This window comes from Arvicanthis niloticus, chromosome 11, assembly GCF_011762505.2.
Source record: "Arvicanthis niloticus isolate mArvNil1 chromosome 11, mArvNil1.pat.X, whole genome shotgun sequence".
Classification (NCBI taxonomy): domain Eukaryota; kingdom Metazoa; phylum Chordata; class Mammalia; order Rodentia; family Muridae; genus Arvicanthis; species Arvicanthis niloticus.
This window is the reverse complement of record NC_047668.1, coordinates 61,128,938-61,147,840: the sequence shown is the minus strand read 5'-3', so window position 1 is coordinate 61,147,840 and position 18,903 is coordinate 61,128,938. Positions and strand designations below refer to the sequence as shown.

General features: G+C 41.1%; 1 protein-coding gene across 10 annotated transcripts in view; it reads right to left on the bottom strand.

Annotated features, from left to right (window-relative positions):
* The window catches only part of Ltbp1 (latent transforming growth factor beta binding protein 1), a 381,523-nt gene that overhangs the window by 33,312 nt on the left and 329,308 nt on the right, over positions 1-18,903 (bottom strand). For 6 of the 10 annotated variants that reach the window (XM_076942288.1, XM_076942286.1, XM_034513993.2 and 3 more), the window contains 2 exons: positions 6,243-6,368; positions 2,370-2,513 (listed from right to left, as the gene is read on the bottom strand). The exons of the other annotated variants lie outside the window; for them this stretch is intronic. In XM_076942288.1, the coding sequence (XP_076798403.1) occupies positions 2,370-2,513; positions 6,243-6,368 (270 nt within the window). The remainder of the gene's footprint in view (positions 1-2,369; positions 2,514-6,242; positions 6,369-18,903) is intronic. 10 annotated transcript variants of the gene reach the window in all.

Here is an 18,903-nt window from a genome sequence, read left to right as displayed (position 1 = left end):
TCACGACTCTGAAGATCTTCAAGAGCCAACCTTTTCCATACCCTTTAGAGACAGCTGATCCTAACAGCCAGAGTAATGTGGCAGAGAAGTATTTGGAGAGTTGTCACTGCTACAGTCGCTTCTAGTGCTAAAGGGATCTATTATTTATCAAGCTTTGCAGAGTGGCGATGTTCAGGAAAAGACTTTAAAAAAAATGACCCAGGAACCTCAATCCTCTTCTTTAGTTTGAAAATGACATCAGACATTCTTGTTTTAAATCTCCTCATACGTTTGAGAATAAGGCAGCTCTATGGCATCATTTCATCACGTCGGAATACGGGAGTTAAGAGATGTAGACACAGAAATGCAAGCAGAGAGAGGCAGACACAGGGTTTTCCTAGTATGCTCACTCAGGAACTTGCAGAATGAGGAGAAAGGTGTAATTTGTTTTTGAATGTGGGACTCAGGAGAGGGCTGCAGAGAATTCCACAAGTCACTGACAACAGGAATGTGGAGGAAAAAGTAAGACCTCCAAAAGGAGGTACACTTAGATGTGAAAGATAAATATGGCATCTAGAAAGCAAAGCACAGAGTGAATCACTTAAGAAAACAAACCAACACAGTTCCTATTCGCTCTCTGTTCTCTTTCTATGATACAGGATGTCTTCTAGGTAGCCAAGGCTGGCCTCAAATTTGCAATCCTCCTGCCTTAGCCTCCTAAGTGTTGGCACCAAGGCCAACAAGTAGAACCAGAAGTTCTACTCAAAGAGATCAATGTGATGGGGTGTCTGGTCAGCAAGCTGTGTGTAATAGGACAAAGAGTGTACAGCTGGACATTATTCACACCTAACTCACAATGCAAACAACAGGTTGGATAAGAATGATAGAAATGATATCTGAACTTAGTTTTAGAAAGACAGATTAAGAATTTTTTTTAGCTGGGCAGTGGTGGCGCACGCCTTTAATCCCAGCACTTGGGAGGCAGAGGCAGGAGGATTTCTGAGTTCGAGGCCAGCCTGGTCTACAGAGTTCCAGGACAGCCAGGACTACACAAAGAAACCCTGTCTCGAACCCCCCTCCCCCCCCCCCAAAAGAATTTTTTTTTAAAAAAAGCTCCAAATTAAAGTATAATTGGGTCATAAAAAGCAAACTATCTCTGTATTTTTGTGGGCAGAATGAAGTGAGGTGGGAGGGGTCCACAGAAGAAGTTTTACCTAGGAGACTAGGATACCTGGTAATTCTATAGAATGATGGATAATCCTGAGAGATACAGATGGTACAGAATTGTATTAACAGGTATACAGTGGTGTGCCAGGTGATGGGTATAAAGACCCTTGCATGGATGCTGGAATACCGAGAGAATCATCTGAGGACCCTGCATCTAAAAAGCATGAGCTAAATAGTTGTCAGAATATTTTTCTGATGGAGACCTTAGAAGACACTAGAAAGATGACGCCCAAAACATTGGCCATACAACCCCTCCTGGATTTGGGCTTTATGTTGTAGGCTGTGGTGAGTGATTAATTTATCTGGAAGGCTGTCAATTCTCCATTTCAATACATGCAAGGACAACATGCTCTAAATCAAATTTCAAACAAATGTAAACATGGCAACTCTCTAGGACAACGTCTGGAAAACTTTGTAGACTCTGAGAGACCCATATGTTGCTTTTAATTTAGAGAAGTGTCAGGGTAAGTTTCCCCAACATCCAAGAAAGAGGGGTTATGCAACTTGGTGAGACACAGCCATGCTAAACACTAGCTGATAGCTTTCTAGGTCTTAGGTGATTCTCAGCGAATGTCCTCATCATTTGAATCCTTTACACACAATGTTGCTTGGTTGAAAAGAACACTAGAGGCCATTTACCCAAAATGTCATCACCTGTATCCTTCTTTTACTGATAAGGCACAAGACATGGAATCGATCTGTGCTCTATAGTTTTATGTCAACTTGCCATGAGCTTAAACCATCTGTGAGGATGGAACTACAATTAATAAAATACCCCCCATAGGATCAGCCTACTGTAGGCAAGGCTGTAGTGAATGAGGGCCGAGCACCCAGCTCACTGACAGCAGGACCACCCCTGGGCTGGTGGTCTTGCGATCTATAAGAAATCAGGCCAAGAAAGCTATGGGGAGTAAGCAAGTAAGCAGCACCCCTCCACGGCCTTTGCATTGGCTCCTGTCTCCAGGTCTCTTCCTGTTCTGACTTCTGTCAGTGATGGAAGTATAACCTTTTCTCCCCAGGTTGCTTTGGTCATGGCATTTCATCACTGCAATAGTAACCCTAATTAAGACACTCCCAGAGGCAGGATTGTGTTGGGATATGTCCTGTCTCACCCCCATCCCGAGAGGACCCTCCAATCCCTACACAGTACCACTGGGACCTACCTTCTGTGACCCGGGATCGACACTGCCCCGTCATGGGGCTGTATTCCTGGGTCTCATCGGCACACACACACAGGAACGACCCTTCCACGTTTTCACAGAAAGCTTCCCCACATACACCACTGAGCAGCTCACATTCGTTCACATCTGGAAAAGGGAGCATAGATCAAGTAAGGCACGTGCCTTTCTCCTGACAGCACTTTACCTTACCAGCCATGCCAAGGCTAGCGTGGAAACGAGTTGCTCTCTAGTGAGCCCCCAACCTCATCCTTCCCAGGGAAGGACCCCTGCAGGCAGAGCTGCACAATTTGGTCTGGACAAAAACCACAAGGACGAGGTTCAAAACTCCAATTGTAGTTTTAAGGAAAAGCCTGGAGTCTCACTGGGAGCACTTTGACTATCCAGCATTGTCTTCCTCGACTGTCAGCACATTGAACACACAAATGACCCAAAGCTTTACACTTGTAGCTTTTGTTCGTTTGTTTTTGTTTTTTGAGACAGGGTTTCCTTGTGTAGCTTTGGCTGGTCTAAAACTCACTCTGTGGATCAGGCTAACCTCACACTCAACATCCACCTGCCTCTGCCTCCTGAGTGCTGGGATCAAAGGTGTGCACCACCACCACCTGGTCACACCTCTTAATTCAAGGAAAAGCCAGAAGCACGGGCACTCTGGCAATCGAAACTTAGGTTTAAAATTTAAGGTTTTAAAAACATACTTACATGTCTGGAAATACATTGCAGCCTAAATTAATAAGAGAATTTGGACTGCAAGGCACAAATGAATATTCGTTAGGGCACATGACTCATTCAGGTGAAACCAACTGGTCCAATAACTAATGACCAATTCCACTGTCTTGTCTTAGGCTGTTGATGGCCACAGTACAACCTTGCTGAATGTTTCCTTTGTCTATTCTTAAATCCATATAATTAAAGCAAAGTCACGATATCTGTTTAATACAAGTCCGCCATTCATAGCCCACAAAGAAAGGCTATTTATTCATTTGATTTCGTCCTAGAGTACCATTTGCCTTTCTGATCCTAACATGTTTGACTGGTGACCTCCTCAGTCAGCAAAGCACCCGACTTGACTCTGAAATGTTCACAGCTCTGCTACATAAACACCAGCTTTCAGAAGCCATGAGAATCTTTACTGAGTTTAAAAATGTGAGTAATTCTCCAGCTCTTCCAGGAGGGGGAAGATCTTTTGTCACTTGTATATCTAGGTGGTGTTTTTTTTTTTTTGTTTTTTTTGTTTTTTTTTTTTTTTTTTTTTTTTTTTTTTAGGGGAGGAGAAGGTTTGTGGATGTTGAAGTTTCAGAACATTGCCTAACTTTTCCATTTCACTTTGTTCATAGACAAATATAAACCCGGTAACCTGAGTGTCACTTATAAAAAGATACGGTACCATAAAGCAAAGTGGAATGGAAACGTTTTTCAACGTGGTCATAATTTCCATCAGAAAGGCTGACTAGAAATTGGCCAGTCCACAGTTATTATTTTTAGGTATATAATATCAAATGAAAATTCTACTTTCCAACCCCTACTATCAGTATGGCTCTTGCAATCTCTCCCACCAGACTCCATTCATGTGACCAATTCTCAGCTATGCACACAGCCCAGGTCCTCAGGGACCCCATGTGGGGGCATAATCTTGAGGCAAGTAACCCCAGCTTCCCCTTCATAGAAGGTAGAGTCAAGTCAAGGATATTAGTAAGAAAACTCTACAAGCTTCAAAGAATGGTGAGGATTACAGGGAGATTTCCACAGAAACATGAGATATTGATTCTTCTATGGAGGGGTATGTTAGAAAAATGTCTTGTGAATCTGGATCCGAATGCTGAATAAATGATGGGGGATGGGAACAAGCCCAAGTAGAGGAAATAGTACAACCAGGGAATGGACACAAGGTTGATTCATCTCTGAAATGCTCTATGGTATTCTTTGAGGAGAAGTGCATACATAGTGAGCACTCAGTTACTATCTCTTTAAAAATATTTATTATTACTTTATTATTTCATGTATATGAATCATTTGCTTCTATGCATGTCTGTGCATGATATAGACACCTGGTGCCCTGAGAAGCCATAAAGGAATGTCAAAACCCTATAACTATAACTAGAGATGCAGATCATTGTAAATCACCATGTGGGTACTGAGAATTGAGCCTATGTCCTCTAGAAGAGCAGCCAGTGCTTTTAACCATGGGGCTACCTCTCTAGTTAATATCTCTTAAACAACGATAAGAAAACAAACAAAAAGTAGTATCTGTTGAGCTTATCAAAATACCAGACAACATCCCTTCTGGCTGGGTGGTGTTCTTTGTGTCAGATTGGAAAATCAATAACAGTTCGGGCACATTTATTTGTCTCATTAGAATAAACAGTAAGCAGGTGCTTTGGAGCTCTGTGGAGTCAACATCCGATATTTCAATATTAAACAATTAAACAGCATATACTGATCGCTTGCTGTAGATTAAATGTTATGCCCAGGGGAGATGAACCAGTGGCAGGAGCAAGTGAGAGCCAAGCAAGTGAGTGACCAATGACAACGACAAGCAGCCTAATGCTGCTGGCACATGAAATCTGAGGTGTGATGACAGGAGGATAAGTAGGGGTTACAGCAAGGGCTGTGGGTCAAAATGTAAGCAAATGCCACTACTATTTTATTGGTATTGTGGATTGAACACAGGCGATCCTCTCATATTTTATGTATACCCTTTATCACTAAACTACATCTTTAGCCGTCTGCTTGTTTGTTTGTTAAATTTTGGGTTGGAAATGGTGTCTTGTTATTCAAGCTGGCCTTCACACACTGGAAATCCTATGGCTTCATCCTCCAGAATAGCTGTATTTATAAGCCTGTGCTACCAGGCCTGGCCACATCCACAGGAGACAGTACCATAGCATCATCTTAACTGTACTGTTAAACAGCTGTGTTTCCTTGTAATTCTTGAATAGCAACATGTGGTTTTTGATTAGCTGTTGTTTATGCAAATTTGTGAAAATTACATTACTGCTTCCTAAATATTTTTCTGTAATTAGGGATTAACTGAATTTCCATAATTAATACCAGAGAATCTGTTACAAGTGATATAATCAAGACTCTAGGACATTTTGCTGTCTGGGTCAGGTCTGGATGGGAAAGAGATTGATGTTTGACTGGCAAATTGTCAAAGCAAGCAAGCAAGTCACTGTCTTCTCCTTGAGTGGCATCTGCCTTGTGGCAAGCACAGCTCTTTTCTCTACCCAGAAGAGTAAACAAAAGACTGCATAATCTGTGAAGTTGGAAATTCTCTAGCCCCTTCCCTTCCCCATGAAAGTGTGTTTCATAACAAGTTTGCAGAAATCACAGCTGATCAGAATATGAAATATGCGTGCGCTCTCCTCTATGAGCCTGTGTCGGACTCTGGGACATGGATCACATTCGAGCTTTACCAGCCCTGTCTCTCCTATAACAGTTGTGTAATTGGAAGCAGTGTCATGCTGGTGTCATTCCCAGAAGCAGTAGTTCATGCCAGCACCATCCTTCCACACACTGTTTAAGGAGGCGCATATAAAAGACAAGCCACCTATTCCACGTGGCAGGCATCATTACCTGGGGATGGTAGATCCACAGATCCACACTCAGTTAGGTTTAAGCAGATGTCCTTTAACAAGAGCCTTAAACAACATACTTCTTTCTTGATGTCTCAAGATGATGGAGGCCAAAGGACATATCATTTTCACAATCTCAAATTGTATGATAAAAATGAAAGCATGGTGAAAAGTTTCCTGCTTAAATTTGCCTAGTTTTGATAGCGTTCATTTCATTTGGAAAAGACATATGAAACACAATGAGGTGGGGGACAGGGAGACAAAACAAAAACCAAAAACTCACCCACACACCCTTGCCCATCCTGTGGGGCTTGAAAGCCCTGATAACAGAGGCAGCGGAAAGAGCCGGCTGTGTTGTCACAGAAGCCGTGACTGTCACACACAGTGTTGTTAACACACTCATCAATATCTGCAAAAAAGATATTGAACATCAGACAGGAAATGAGCACAGACTGACAGACACCAGGTATGGAATGACTAAGCAAAGGCACCCTGCACAGCAGGGTTAAACAAGGATTATGTTTACACAGACAGAACTTCGAAAACATCTTACATGTTAATCAAATGTTTTGATGAAAATGGTTTAGTTGCTAAAATACCGGAGTCTATGAGAAAACATTGACTTTTCCACAGGAAATATTTTCACATTGAACTGACTGCCATGATTAGCCACGGTCACTATTTCCTAAATGGTTTCAAGTCTTTATTTTCAAAGACAGCTTTATTTTCCTACAGAGTAAAGTGCTCTCTGCCACCTCTTAATATTCTCTTTTTTTTAAACTAACATATTGTCATTATAATGGGCTTCTTGGTAACAAGGCTCATTCTTTGTTTATATAGGCCCTCCCATCACCCTCTCTTGGGTCTCCCTTTCTATCCCCAAACAGTTGCTCTTCAACGTCTACCTCTTTAAAGAAATATATAGGTTCTGCATATGAGAGAAATTAGCTGATATTTTTCTTTCTAAGCCTGGCTTATTTTAAGTAACATGACAAATTCCAGCTCCCACCTATTCCTGAAAATGACATACTTTCTTTCTTTCTACGGCTGAATAAAAACTCTGTTGTGTTACCATATGTGTGATACCATATCTTCTTCCATTTGTCTGTTGACAGACAACCAGGCTGAGTGTTTGACTTGGCCACTGTGACTAGTGCTGCAATAAACATGGGTATTGCCCATCCATCCAATATATGAACATGGATATGTCCAAATATGTTGCGTGCTGACTTAGGGTTCTTTGGGTATATAAAGAGTCATTGTGTCTGGGTCACACAGTAGTTCTGCTTTTGAGGAACCTCCAAATGAACTTCCACAGTGGCCATACTAGTTTACATTCTCCACTCTCTGTATCTTTGTAGTATTTACTATTTGTTTTCTTGACAATGGTCTTTCTGAGCCAGGTAACATGGACTCTCAATGCAGTTTTTAAAAGGTATTTATTTACTTCCATGTATATGAGAGTTTTGCCTGTGTGTATGTATGTGTACCATGTGGATGCAGTGCCCACAGAGGTCAGAAGAGGGCATCAGACTCCCTGAACCTGCAGTTGCATGTGGTTGTGAGTCACCATGAGAGTGTTGGGAATTGAACTTGGGTTTTCTCAAAGAGCAACCTATGCTCTTAACCACTGAGCTATCCCTCCAGCCCCTCAATGCAGTTCATGTGCCACTTTTTTGGGGATACGGTAAATGCTAAAAGGAGCTCCAACTGTGGATTTGTAGGATGGAAGAAACAATGGTTTACTCAACCCTGTAAAAAAACTATGACTTAGTCTAAGAGAGACTCTGACGAGCCAAGCTGCCCCAGTTACTCATGGGACAAATTATGTGTTTCAGGGTTACATCTTCTCAAGATCTAAAGTGCCAGTTACATGACAGCATTATCTGCATGGAAGTTCATAGTCAGTGGCCTTGTGCTTCTCTTGCATTAATTAACATGTTCTTATAAAATCTCTCAGTTATAGTTATAACAAACATCTAGCTATGGTGCTCCAACAATCACTGTGAGGATTCCACAAGCATGCATGAAGCACTAACATGGGAACATAAAATGTTAGAAGGACCTGATACAGGTCAACGCTCACCAACATTACCACTCTGCATGCCCAATGGCATACAATCTCCCTAACTTTGTCCCACAGAAATGCAGCTACTGAAAAGAGGCACCCCTTGCACCTGATCCACTGGTCAGCCCACACTGACCTCTAAGTCTGGTGAACCACATACCTGGAGTACCCTTGCCATGCTCAGGGGTGTTATTCTTAGTCCACCTTCCATGGCCCACAGGTGGTCATTTGCCACAGCTCAGAATTCCTGGGACTGCAGCAGGTCAGCTTTCCCCTGTCTGCTCTCCATAGACTCCCAGTCCTTGGGGGTGAATGATAAGGCTTCATCTTCAACCACAATCCTTCCTCCAAGTATGCTTCTTATTCTTAGTTATATTTACTTGATTTTCTGCTAAGTAAACCTAACATCTTTATTTAAACCAAACATGAACCCTCTTTTCCTGACATGGGTGAGAATTTTTTCTCCTTTCCAGTACTGCCTTTCACCTATCTTGCCTTCCTGACTTGAACTGAAAACTCAGTGCAATTATTTCACATCTAAACCAGCAACTCTTCCACATGGCATCTAATGCAGCAAGTTGATTGGGCTACTCTGAATGCCCACAGGAAGCTGGGATTACAGCTAGTTTACAGATTGTAACCGGGAGGAGGAAATCTATCCTGTTACTGACTCCACACAAGCCACTGCTAACTTTGGACTTTCTAAGGTGGGCATCTGTCAAAGAAATCATGTTGTTCTTTGCACTGCAGCCCTTATGGGGCCGGAAGCTGAGCAATTCTTCAGTTAGCATTTCCATGCCAATAGGTTCCCAGTCTCTCTCAAAGCTTGAGCTCAGTCCTGGTGAAACATTTATCTAAGACCAAACAGACATGGTAGTAACATATGAACTTGCTATCACAATCCCTCCTCACATCAGCTCCGTTTCTCCTATGCACCCTTCTTCAGCACTTCCAACCAGACACCCATGCCAGGAATCTTAATGCCAGCCCTTACCTTCTGAAACTCCCTCTGCTGCCCTAACCCACCTTCTTATCTTTCCTTGGACTCTAGTTGGCTTCCCTACCTCCAGTTTTGCCCCGGCCTCTAATCCACTCTCTACTTAAGTGTTGCTGGTATGCTCTTTGCAAAATTCAAGCCCATCTATGCCACTCCCTTGCTCAAAGTGTTCACCATCTTCTCATTGCTAGAACACGAGGCTTCCTTCATCTAACTCGTGGCTATATGTGTGATAGCAGCTCAGAAAAAACTTCTCAATTTGAACTCCAGCCCTCTGAATGAACTTGAATAAGGTCTCTCTGACCTTAAAATGGTATAAACTCCTTGCTCGACTGACTTTCCCACTCCTAGTTTTTCTCAGAAATTCATGCTGACCCTTCTGGAGTCAGCCTCAGGGGGCACCTCCATCATGGCACCTCCCAGACAGATATCAGGCCACTCCTCTTTTTTCTATGCCTGTATTAGGCTTGAAGGGTTGAGGAACCTTCAACACACCCTTACCAGCAACTTATTTCCCTACTAAAATGAGAGGGAAAGAGTGAATTCAGCTACATGAAATCTATTGGCTTCTCAATCCAGATTCTTAAAATTAGATATCTTGCTTTCCTTGTTATTAATTTCATGTCATTCCAGCAGATGATAGCTTCTTATTACTGTTCCCCAGCACAGGAACTGAATAACTAGCCTGAAGATGAACAAGCCCCCAGCTGGCTATGAATTACTGGGCGTCCTGCAGACTCAGTTTACTATAACAATGATTCACCAAGCAAGTTTAGATGAGTAATGTTTTGGATTGGAATGAATAGGAAAAGGGAATGTGACGTGCCTGCTGGAGACTTGCTGTTCAACAATTAATATTTTATAAAAATGATATAATGCAACTCTGCAGTTTCTTGTTTTCAGCAGTGAGCTGAGGTAATGGCTAACTGGAGGACAGCGTTGGTTTCTTGGTTTCGCTTCTCAGAAGGGCCAAGCAAGAGCTCTCCTGCTGTGCTAAATCCTCAGCTCTTTGTTTCAATGGCCTACATAAAATATTTCACTTTCTTGATATTGTGTGGTCTCAAATCTACTTTTTCCTCATCTATCTGGATAGGTGACCATCATTCTGTTTTGCCGAGGTTGACTTTGAAACCTGGGTCTAATTTTTGAGTCCTCTAAATATCATATTTTCTTTGCCTGATGTGCCAGGGTTGACTTTGAAACCTTGGACTAATTTTTGAGTCCTCTAAATATCATATTTTCTTTGCCTAATGTCAAAATTTCTACATCAGTTTTCCTTATTGATCCAGTAAGGTCCATGCCAGAAATTATCACTAGAAATACTATACCCAAAGCTGGTAATCTGTTGGAACTGCCTGCTAGTCATTGCTCAGTCCTCAACCCACACGTATGAGGCATATTATCATAAGAACTGCTAGTTTCTCATATTGCTCTGCTCTTCATATTTTGTACTGAAAAAAGGGAGTAGTAAATATTGATGTTTCAATGTAAATGAAGTCAAGATATAATGAGACCTCCAAGGTCAGTGGGTCATTAAACTGATCCCCCCCAAAAAACCCTCTTAATATTAGAAAGATAAACATTACCCTGCTTAGGGTGACTAGAACTGACAGCGGCTGTATTAGAAGTTTCAACCATGTCAATGGATAACAAGTCCACACTTTGAAGGTCTTAAGGGTTAACCTGTTTTGTACGTTTGCAAGTTTTACAGTGAATATATTTTCTTAATTACCCCAAAGTTTTATCAAAAACCTATGTGGTAAAACAGAACTTCAATGTCCCTTTCTTTCTGCATAATAGTCACTAGTGGTCACCCATTCTTCACCCCCTCACTTTGGTAACATGAACAATGAAATCAGGGGAGAAAATAATGGAAGAGTCAATATGATTTTCTAAAAGAGAATGGGTCAGGCAGCTTATATACAGGCCAAGAAATTAAAACTGTCTTCAAAGACCTGGACAATGAAAGTCATAGCAAAAGCAAGTTGGTCCCTCTAGGTGTCACATTCAGAAAAGCCCATGTGCATCACAAGAGAGGCGCACTCATGTCTATTTTGTTAGGAAAGTGGTTTGGTCTTCTTTCAGACAAATTCTTCCGTTTTGTTTTGTTTTCAATGATGAAGAAGAAAGCCTTGTTTCTTCGGGCTCTTAACATCTGTGTTTTGTAGATTTTTCTCCTCCCTTCTCCTCCCTACTTCCAAGTGAGACTTATCTATCAAATAGGCAGAAAGTCTCACAGATGAGTCACTCTTCTGAATCTGGATGCTCTATCAAAGCAGATGACAAGAATGGGACTATAGAAAGGACAATGATACTAATGGGAGTACCATTTGTGGTGCTCAGTTGTTTACAAAATCTCCACAGTGACTGCAACATTGGGAAGAAGAAGCCTTCTTGCTAGCAGGACATTTTAACATGAATTATATTGCTCATCCTGACTTAAAGGTGATTTCAGTTTTATGTAGATTGTCCTAATCCTAAGAACCAGAAAACTGAGGTCTGGAGAGGAAAGTGACTTCTGTCAAGTGACAAAGACAGTAAGTGGGAAAAATGGCGAGTGACTGGTCCTTATGGAGGATCACCTTCTAAATCCATACTGAAGGCTCTTCAACATCTGGGCTTGTCTCTTATAAGAATGCTTATAAAACGTTACTCCTATGTACTGAATAGAACCACACTATAAACCGACAAGCATAATGAAGCATGTTCACTGTAAAGACAGAAATCAAGCTGTGCTGCCTGCCACTCACTGGTATCCCTTCCTGACTTGCAGTTTTAGAAGAAACTCTTTTCCTTAAACAGACCCCAACACAAGAGGCACCATCATACTGAAACATCGTAGGTTCCAAAGATGTTTATCAAAGAGACTTCTGGAAAAATGCATACCAGGCTCTAATGGTGTGATGGCCTCAGGAAGACACAGGTTGCTATCTAGCATGAATGTTCTTCTATCTTTTCATCAGAAGGAAATCACCCACTCTTTCATCTGAGATCTTCCTGATCACCTGCAATTGGTTTAATATTTGGTGCCTGGATTTTAGGAAACAGTCACATAAAAGGGCCTTGTATTAAAGAGACACAGAGCTTCTGCTGAGGAGAACCGCAGACCTCACACTCTTTCTTGAAAGGAGTGGAGGTCGACCAGAAGACAGTAAGCCCCAGCCAAGAAGTGGAACTGAAAGATGTTAGCATAATGTCTGCCCAAAGGAATTTGAAAATGGCATGGCTGCTGGCCCAAAAGAGATTAAGGTCTTTCTCACAGCATAGAGGAAAGCCAGCAGTGAGCAGGAGATGAGCACAAGGCCCAAAAAATGAAATAAAATTTAGCCAATAGGAAATTAAAAACTGAATTTGGAGAGCATCCAGACAATACAATAGGATATTGTAGAACCTTTCTAAAAAGGTCCACTGAGGTCTGGCAATATCCACAGGGCTAGAGAATATGGTCCTTATGTGTTATGGATAATAATTTAGTTCTGGGAAATGGGAGAGCCAGAAAAACAGCAAAAACCAACGTCTTTGTGTAGTCTGACTTCCATGCCAATAGAAGGACGAGAGAGAAGGGAAAGAGAAAAATGTGGGGGATCATGAAGGCAAATCTATTTGAAGCAGCCTAAGATAAGTAATAAGAAATGACAGGGGCCAGAAATTTTTAAAAAATAAGGCTGGCCAATGAGAGCCCTTCCTATACTCTTCCCCACCATAGGATATGCTATCCTCACATCTTACTTAAGTAATTCTTTAAAAATCTCAAAGACTAGACTCTTACTTGATTTCTTCAAGCAGTTTTCAGGCCCAGAGAAACTTCTAATATTGTTCAGCTATGGCAGACTATACTGATTCCTCAGTTATAGTGACAGACGTTGAGAACCAATCTTAAAATCACAAATACAATCCTGATGATTTAACCTGGTTTTCAACCTTCCTAATATTATGACCCTTTAATATAGTTTCTCATGTTGTAGTGACCCAACCATAAAATTATTTCATTACTACTTAACTACAGTTTTGCTACTGTTAAAAAAATCATAATTTAAATATCTGATATGCACATGGTCTTAGGCAACTCTGTGAAAGGGTCATTTGATTCCTCAATGAGGTTGTGACCCGCAGGTTGAGAACATTTGGTCTAACCCCAAGAGAGAGAAGGTTTCCTTGACTCTCTTCATATCTAATGCCCATGTCCTTTTGATTTTATTTCTTGTTTATAGCTCTACTCTCTTCCCTGTGCTCCAGCCTTGTCTGGGGTTTCACCATCTCAAGTAACACCTATCTTGCTGCAATTGCCTCCTAACTTGGAGTGTTGTTGGCCACTCAGTAGGAAAACAGATTTATTACTCATGACAACAAAATGACTTAGCTTCTCGAAATATTCAGTCAAGTAACTTTCTGCTTAAATGTGGTTTGAATAGGATGTGCCCCCTTCCCTCAAAACTCTTTACCCAAGCCCATGGTGCTATTTAGGAGGTTCTAGTAACTTGAGGAGATGAGCCTGCCTGGAGAAAATGTGTCACAAGCAAAGAAATGTCCTTGAAAGTGCTTTGCACATGCTTACTTCCTGTTTCTTTCTCTCTGCTTCCTGTCTACCACAAGGTAAAAATCTCTTCCACTGCATGCTCCCGATTCCATGATGTTCAGAAGCTCGGGGGCCTGGGGTCAAGTGGCCATTCACCTCAGAAACCATGAGCTAAAATTAATACTTCTTCAAGTTCATTGTGCCCAGCATTCCATCAGTAAAACACATACCTCTTTGGTGATTCTCCATGGATAACAGTAAGAGGGGCTTTACAGCATGGCCTCTGAACTCATACATACTTGGGTTCTAAAGTACTTGTTTTTCCAGCTGGCTCCCTTTCTCTGAATTCTCTACTCCTCCCTCCTCTCCCAGTACTGGATGCTTAAGAACCAGCATTTCCCAGTAGGTATTCATCATCTTGCAAAATAACCAAGAGCCTCTTTTCACCACACACCCTCCCAGGGAACCACATTTCCTAGCTCTGTACCAGTCATGATATTTGATGTTTCTACACAAGCTGGTTCTTCTCCTTCCATTTTCATTTCCTCTCTGATGCATACTATCTCTGAGACTCTACCAAAGGGCACGCAAGATAAGATCACCAATATCTCAAACACAAAGGCTCTTTCCTGGTGTGCATCTTCACGTCACACTGGGCAGTACCTGATGCAGGTGAAAACCCTTTGATATTTTTTTTGAGGTCTTTTCCTTCATTGGTTTCCATTATTTTCCATCATTTTAAGTTTTGTCTCCATCTGTGGGTCACTCCTCAGTCTTAATTATTTAATGTGTACATGTTAACATCTCTAGAGCTCAGTCTTAGTTTATCTTCTGTTCTTATTCTATGCCACATCTTCATTCCCTCATCCATTCTACCAACTGCAGATGCCACCCACATCTGAGGGCTGTCATTTATCTCCAGCCTAGGTTTTCCTGAAAACTATGCCTCCTGTGATGCAACTGACTCCAGACACCCACACGAACACTTAATCCACAAGTCTAGCTTAGCAGTATGTACTCAAATCACTCTTGATCTGCCTTGTGTCCTTTTCTTGCCATGTCAGCAAATAGTGACAGCATATATCAGAATGTACAGCCAAATGACACTCCTTTCCTGATAAGAGACAAAGGAAACAAAGGCACGGTGCATTTAGAAACAAAGAGAGCTCTTCAAGAGAACCCAAAGGTCAATCCACTCTGAAGATCTGACAGTTCTGTATTTAATTCTGTTGTCTGAGGCTATTTAAATTTTAAATTGGCAAACTGAAGTAAGAAGCTGACAAATTCCCAAAATACTAACAAAAGGACTATACGATATCTCCTCTCAATTACTTATACAATAAGCAGACAACAAATTATTAGATGTATAGATGATTTGATAGCACAATTTACAAACTAGCCCTAACTGTGATGCAACTACCTAGATATGTCCAACTACCTAATCCACGTTTGATCCTAGGTCTATGTCCTATTGCTTTGATACAATACTCAGAACAAAAGCAACTTGGGTAGGAAAAGATCCAGTTGTCTTAAAGATAGACTATAGTCCTTCACTGACGGCAGTCAGGGTGGTAACTCAAGGCAACAACTTAATTAATGGAACTGAAGAAGCAGCAGCCATGAAGCAATTCTGCTTACTGGCTTGCTTTCCATGGCTCACTCAGCCATGTATTTTTTCTAATACAATTCAGGCCCGCTTGTCTAGGGGTAACACCACCCAAGTTGGGCTTGGCCATCCCACATCAATCAATCGTTACTCAAGAAAATGCCCCACAGACATGCCTATAGGCAATATAATGAAGGCATTTTCCCCAGATAATCCTATCTGTGTCAAGTTGGAAAAAACTGCCCAGAGTTGTATACAAGGGATATTTCCTGAAGTTGATGATTTCTTATGCCATAACAAATTTAAAGATTAAAGTCAATTAGGGTATGTTCTCTTGCATATTGAGGTAGATATAGATAACAAAAGTTGCTAGAATACCCCAAAATGTCTGGAGCCCTAGCAACTTATTTCTAAACAGTTCACCAATAGAAGAGAAAATGGCAATGATCTTTAGAATATTTCCTGGACAATAAGATACAAAATATCAAGACTTCAAGGTCATTCTTAGGAGGAAATGTATGTCTATAAATACATGTATTAGAAAAGACTGTTGAGAAGCCAGTGGTTTAAGGATATATTCTAATAGTTGGAAAATAAAGTCAAAACACAATAACAGAAGTAAATAGAAGTAGCAGTAAACATACAAGCAGAGAATAAGTAAACAGAAAGCAAAGAGTGGTGGAAAAAGCTGCTCTCCTGCAAAGACTAGTGCCTGTAGGAAGACTAACTGGTCAAGGGCATTGTCCAGACTTACACTGCTCAAACAGAAACAAAAGCACACTGCTGTACATCTGATAGAAAAGGCAACTATGACCTCTTTTGTTCCAACGAACCTGAAAGTTTACCTAAAGTCAACGATTCCCTTGAAAAACAGTTGACTAAAAATTTCATAAAAGGTTGAGTATAAATACGATCCCAGCTATTAAAGATCCATCAAGTGAAATTAAAAGAAAATTTATAACACACATTCACACACACACACACACACACACACACACACACACACACAGCTATAGTTGACCTCACTTGTGAACTCATCTAAGAATTAAGACTAATTTTCTATAAACTTTCCAAGAACAGACCAAAAAAAAAAAGATGATTGTATTAGCTCTTCTTGTTGCTGTAACAAAATATCCGACATTACTGTCTCAAAGGCAGCAAAATTCTCTTAAGGTTAAGGAAGGTTTCAGCTGATCCAGCACATTCATGCTTGGCTTCATAAGTTTGGAGCGAGCAATACGGTGCCAGGAACATGGATGGGGGAGGCTATTCATCTTATGGTGTCAGAAAGCCAAAAGGGCAATACTGGAAGGGACTAAGGCAAAACAGAGTCAGCAAACACATGGCCTCAGTGACCTCTTTTCCCAGGTAGACTCAACATCCTATATTTTAAAGAACTTTCAAAAGAGCACCATTAGCTTTGGACCACTCCTTTAACACGTGAGTCTCTTTCAGACCGTTCATCTGCAAACCCTAAAAGATATACTCTCAAACTCAATTTGAGCATAGAACAATCATGGCTCCATAAATCCAAAAGGACATTAAGAGGAAGACAATCATCAATAGCTATCCTTTTTTATGGGCACCAATGCTAATATTCTGGACAAAAATTACTAATTTTATTACTGTGATATATGAAAAGGATTCGTCATGATGATGGTTGGGTTTATTATAGCAATGTGGAGTATTTTCCCTAAATAAAATTGAAGATGATCAGGTGAGTGACTGTGAGCCATCTTGGACCATTACACAGAAACCATGTGGGCAGTACAGGGACGTGACTACACAGATCTCTTCTGCAGTATTGGGAACCCGTTCTTGTTTTGTAGCTCACGCTGGCTTCAAACTTACAAATTCTCCTGTCTCTGCCTCCTGGAAGTGGGGATTATAAGCTTGGTACTACGTGTAGCTGCCAGTAAGGACTCACAAGCTGTTCAACGTTAGTCCTTACTAGGGAAATAGAAAAGGACATTATATGCCACCTGCTTAACAGAGGGACTAACTAGGCTTTGGAAGGAATTGCATACCAATCACTGACAATGTGTGGATCTGCAACTTGCATGCTTTGCTGACCCAGGTGCTAACTGGTATTCTCAAAACCCAGATGGTTAATGCCGATTGTCAACTTGAGAGGTTCTAGAATCACCAAGGATCCAAGCCTCTGGACAGACCAGTGAAGGGTTATCTAGGTGAGGTTAACTAAAATGGGAAGAGCTAACTTAACTATAGATGCTAATGTTCCATGGGCTAAGGTTCTAGACTAAAGAAAAAGGAGAAAGTAAGCTGAGCACTGACATTCACTGCTTCCCACTTCATGAACAGAGACGCAGTGTGACCAGCTGCCTTGAGTTCATGCCAGGATGACATCTCCTCCATGATGGAAAATTCCCCATGAACTGTAAACCACAATAAATCCTTCCTCCTTTAAGTTGTGTCTTGTCAGGCATTTGGTCACATTCACAAGAAAAATGATGAATACAGAGACCATGCTTGAAATAACCCATGTGACAACCAGCGTTGTAATTACAGCATCTCCACACAATAGAGAGGTGGCAATGGAAATGAATAAGCTGATACATAACAGAATAAATGTTTACAAATAACAATGTTGAATAAAAGAAGAGACAGATGAGTACATATTATGTAATTCCATTGGTTAACAGCTGAGAACCAGGCAAAATAAACATCGGTGAGAGAGTAAGAGTGATTAGTAGGCTTATGGGACTCAGGTTATGGAGGTCCATGATCATTTAAAAACATGGGGATATTTGCCAGAGGGGCTGGAGGCTAGTTCCTAAGTATGTTGAGCCAGTAAAAGTTAAGCTATGCCTTTTAAAATTATGTGTAGTGGGACTTTTGGTTTCTTTAAAAACATAGTTATGTTACGTGAATCTTTTTGTCTTAATCCCAGGTGTGGGATATGGAGCTACTTCAGACTGTCCACAGCAGCTGACTATGATTTGTCTCATGCTCTGGCAAGGGCATGATTTTGCCAGCTGAAGGTAGTTTATATTTGGAATTCTGGGGACTCTTGAGAGGGTATAAATGTGAAAGGGCCTGTTGTAGCTGTTGCTGCCCCTGCTGCTTCTGGTTCCTGCTGCTACATTTTGCTGCTTTTGCTAGACTGCTGGTCACTGCTGCTGCTATTGCTGTTTGTGTCTGTTGCTGGTAGCTGGTTGGAGGTATCCTGACTCCAAAGATTGGACTTGCCCCCCAAAACTCAATGTCCCTAGTCAGCAGGAAGTAGTCTAAAGAGATCTATGCTCCATTTCCTCTCTAACCTTTGTCACCCACCTAGTGTTTGTTGGGGGGTTAGAAGGGACTAGGGTGGAGAAGAGTAGTAGATATAAAAACCAATAAAGTAGCCAAAAGTATGGTTACATTATGTACTTTTTAAAACTATTTTTTTATTTTATTCATGTGTATGTGTGTCCTTGAGAGTGTATAGCACGTGTGTGCAAGTACTTACAGAGGCCAGAAGAGGGCATCAGATTTCCTAAAGCTTCAGTTACAAGTTGTGAACTGCCTGATATGGGTGCTGGTAATAAGTAGTAGCAAGCATTCTTAATCATCTCTCAAGCCCCAATTCTGTACTTTTAAGTATGCATTTTAATATAGTCTTTTAAGAAAGACTACTTTATATTGTACATTTCCTAGTTAAAGACAATGGGTTTCAGAAGCTCACTTCACTTCACCATTTCCCGTGAGTACAGTATTGGAGCACACAAATTATATATTCAACCATGAAGGGACTCTA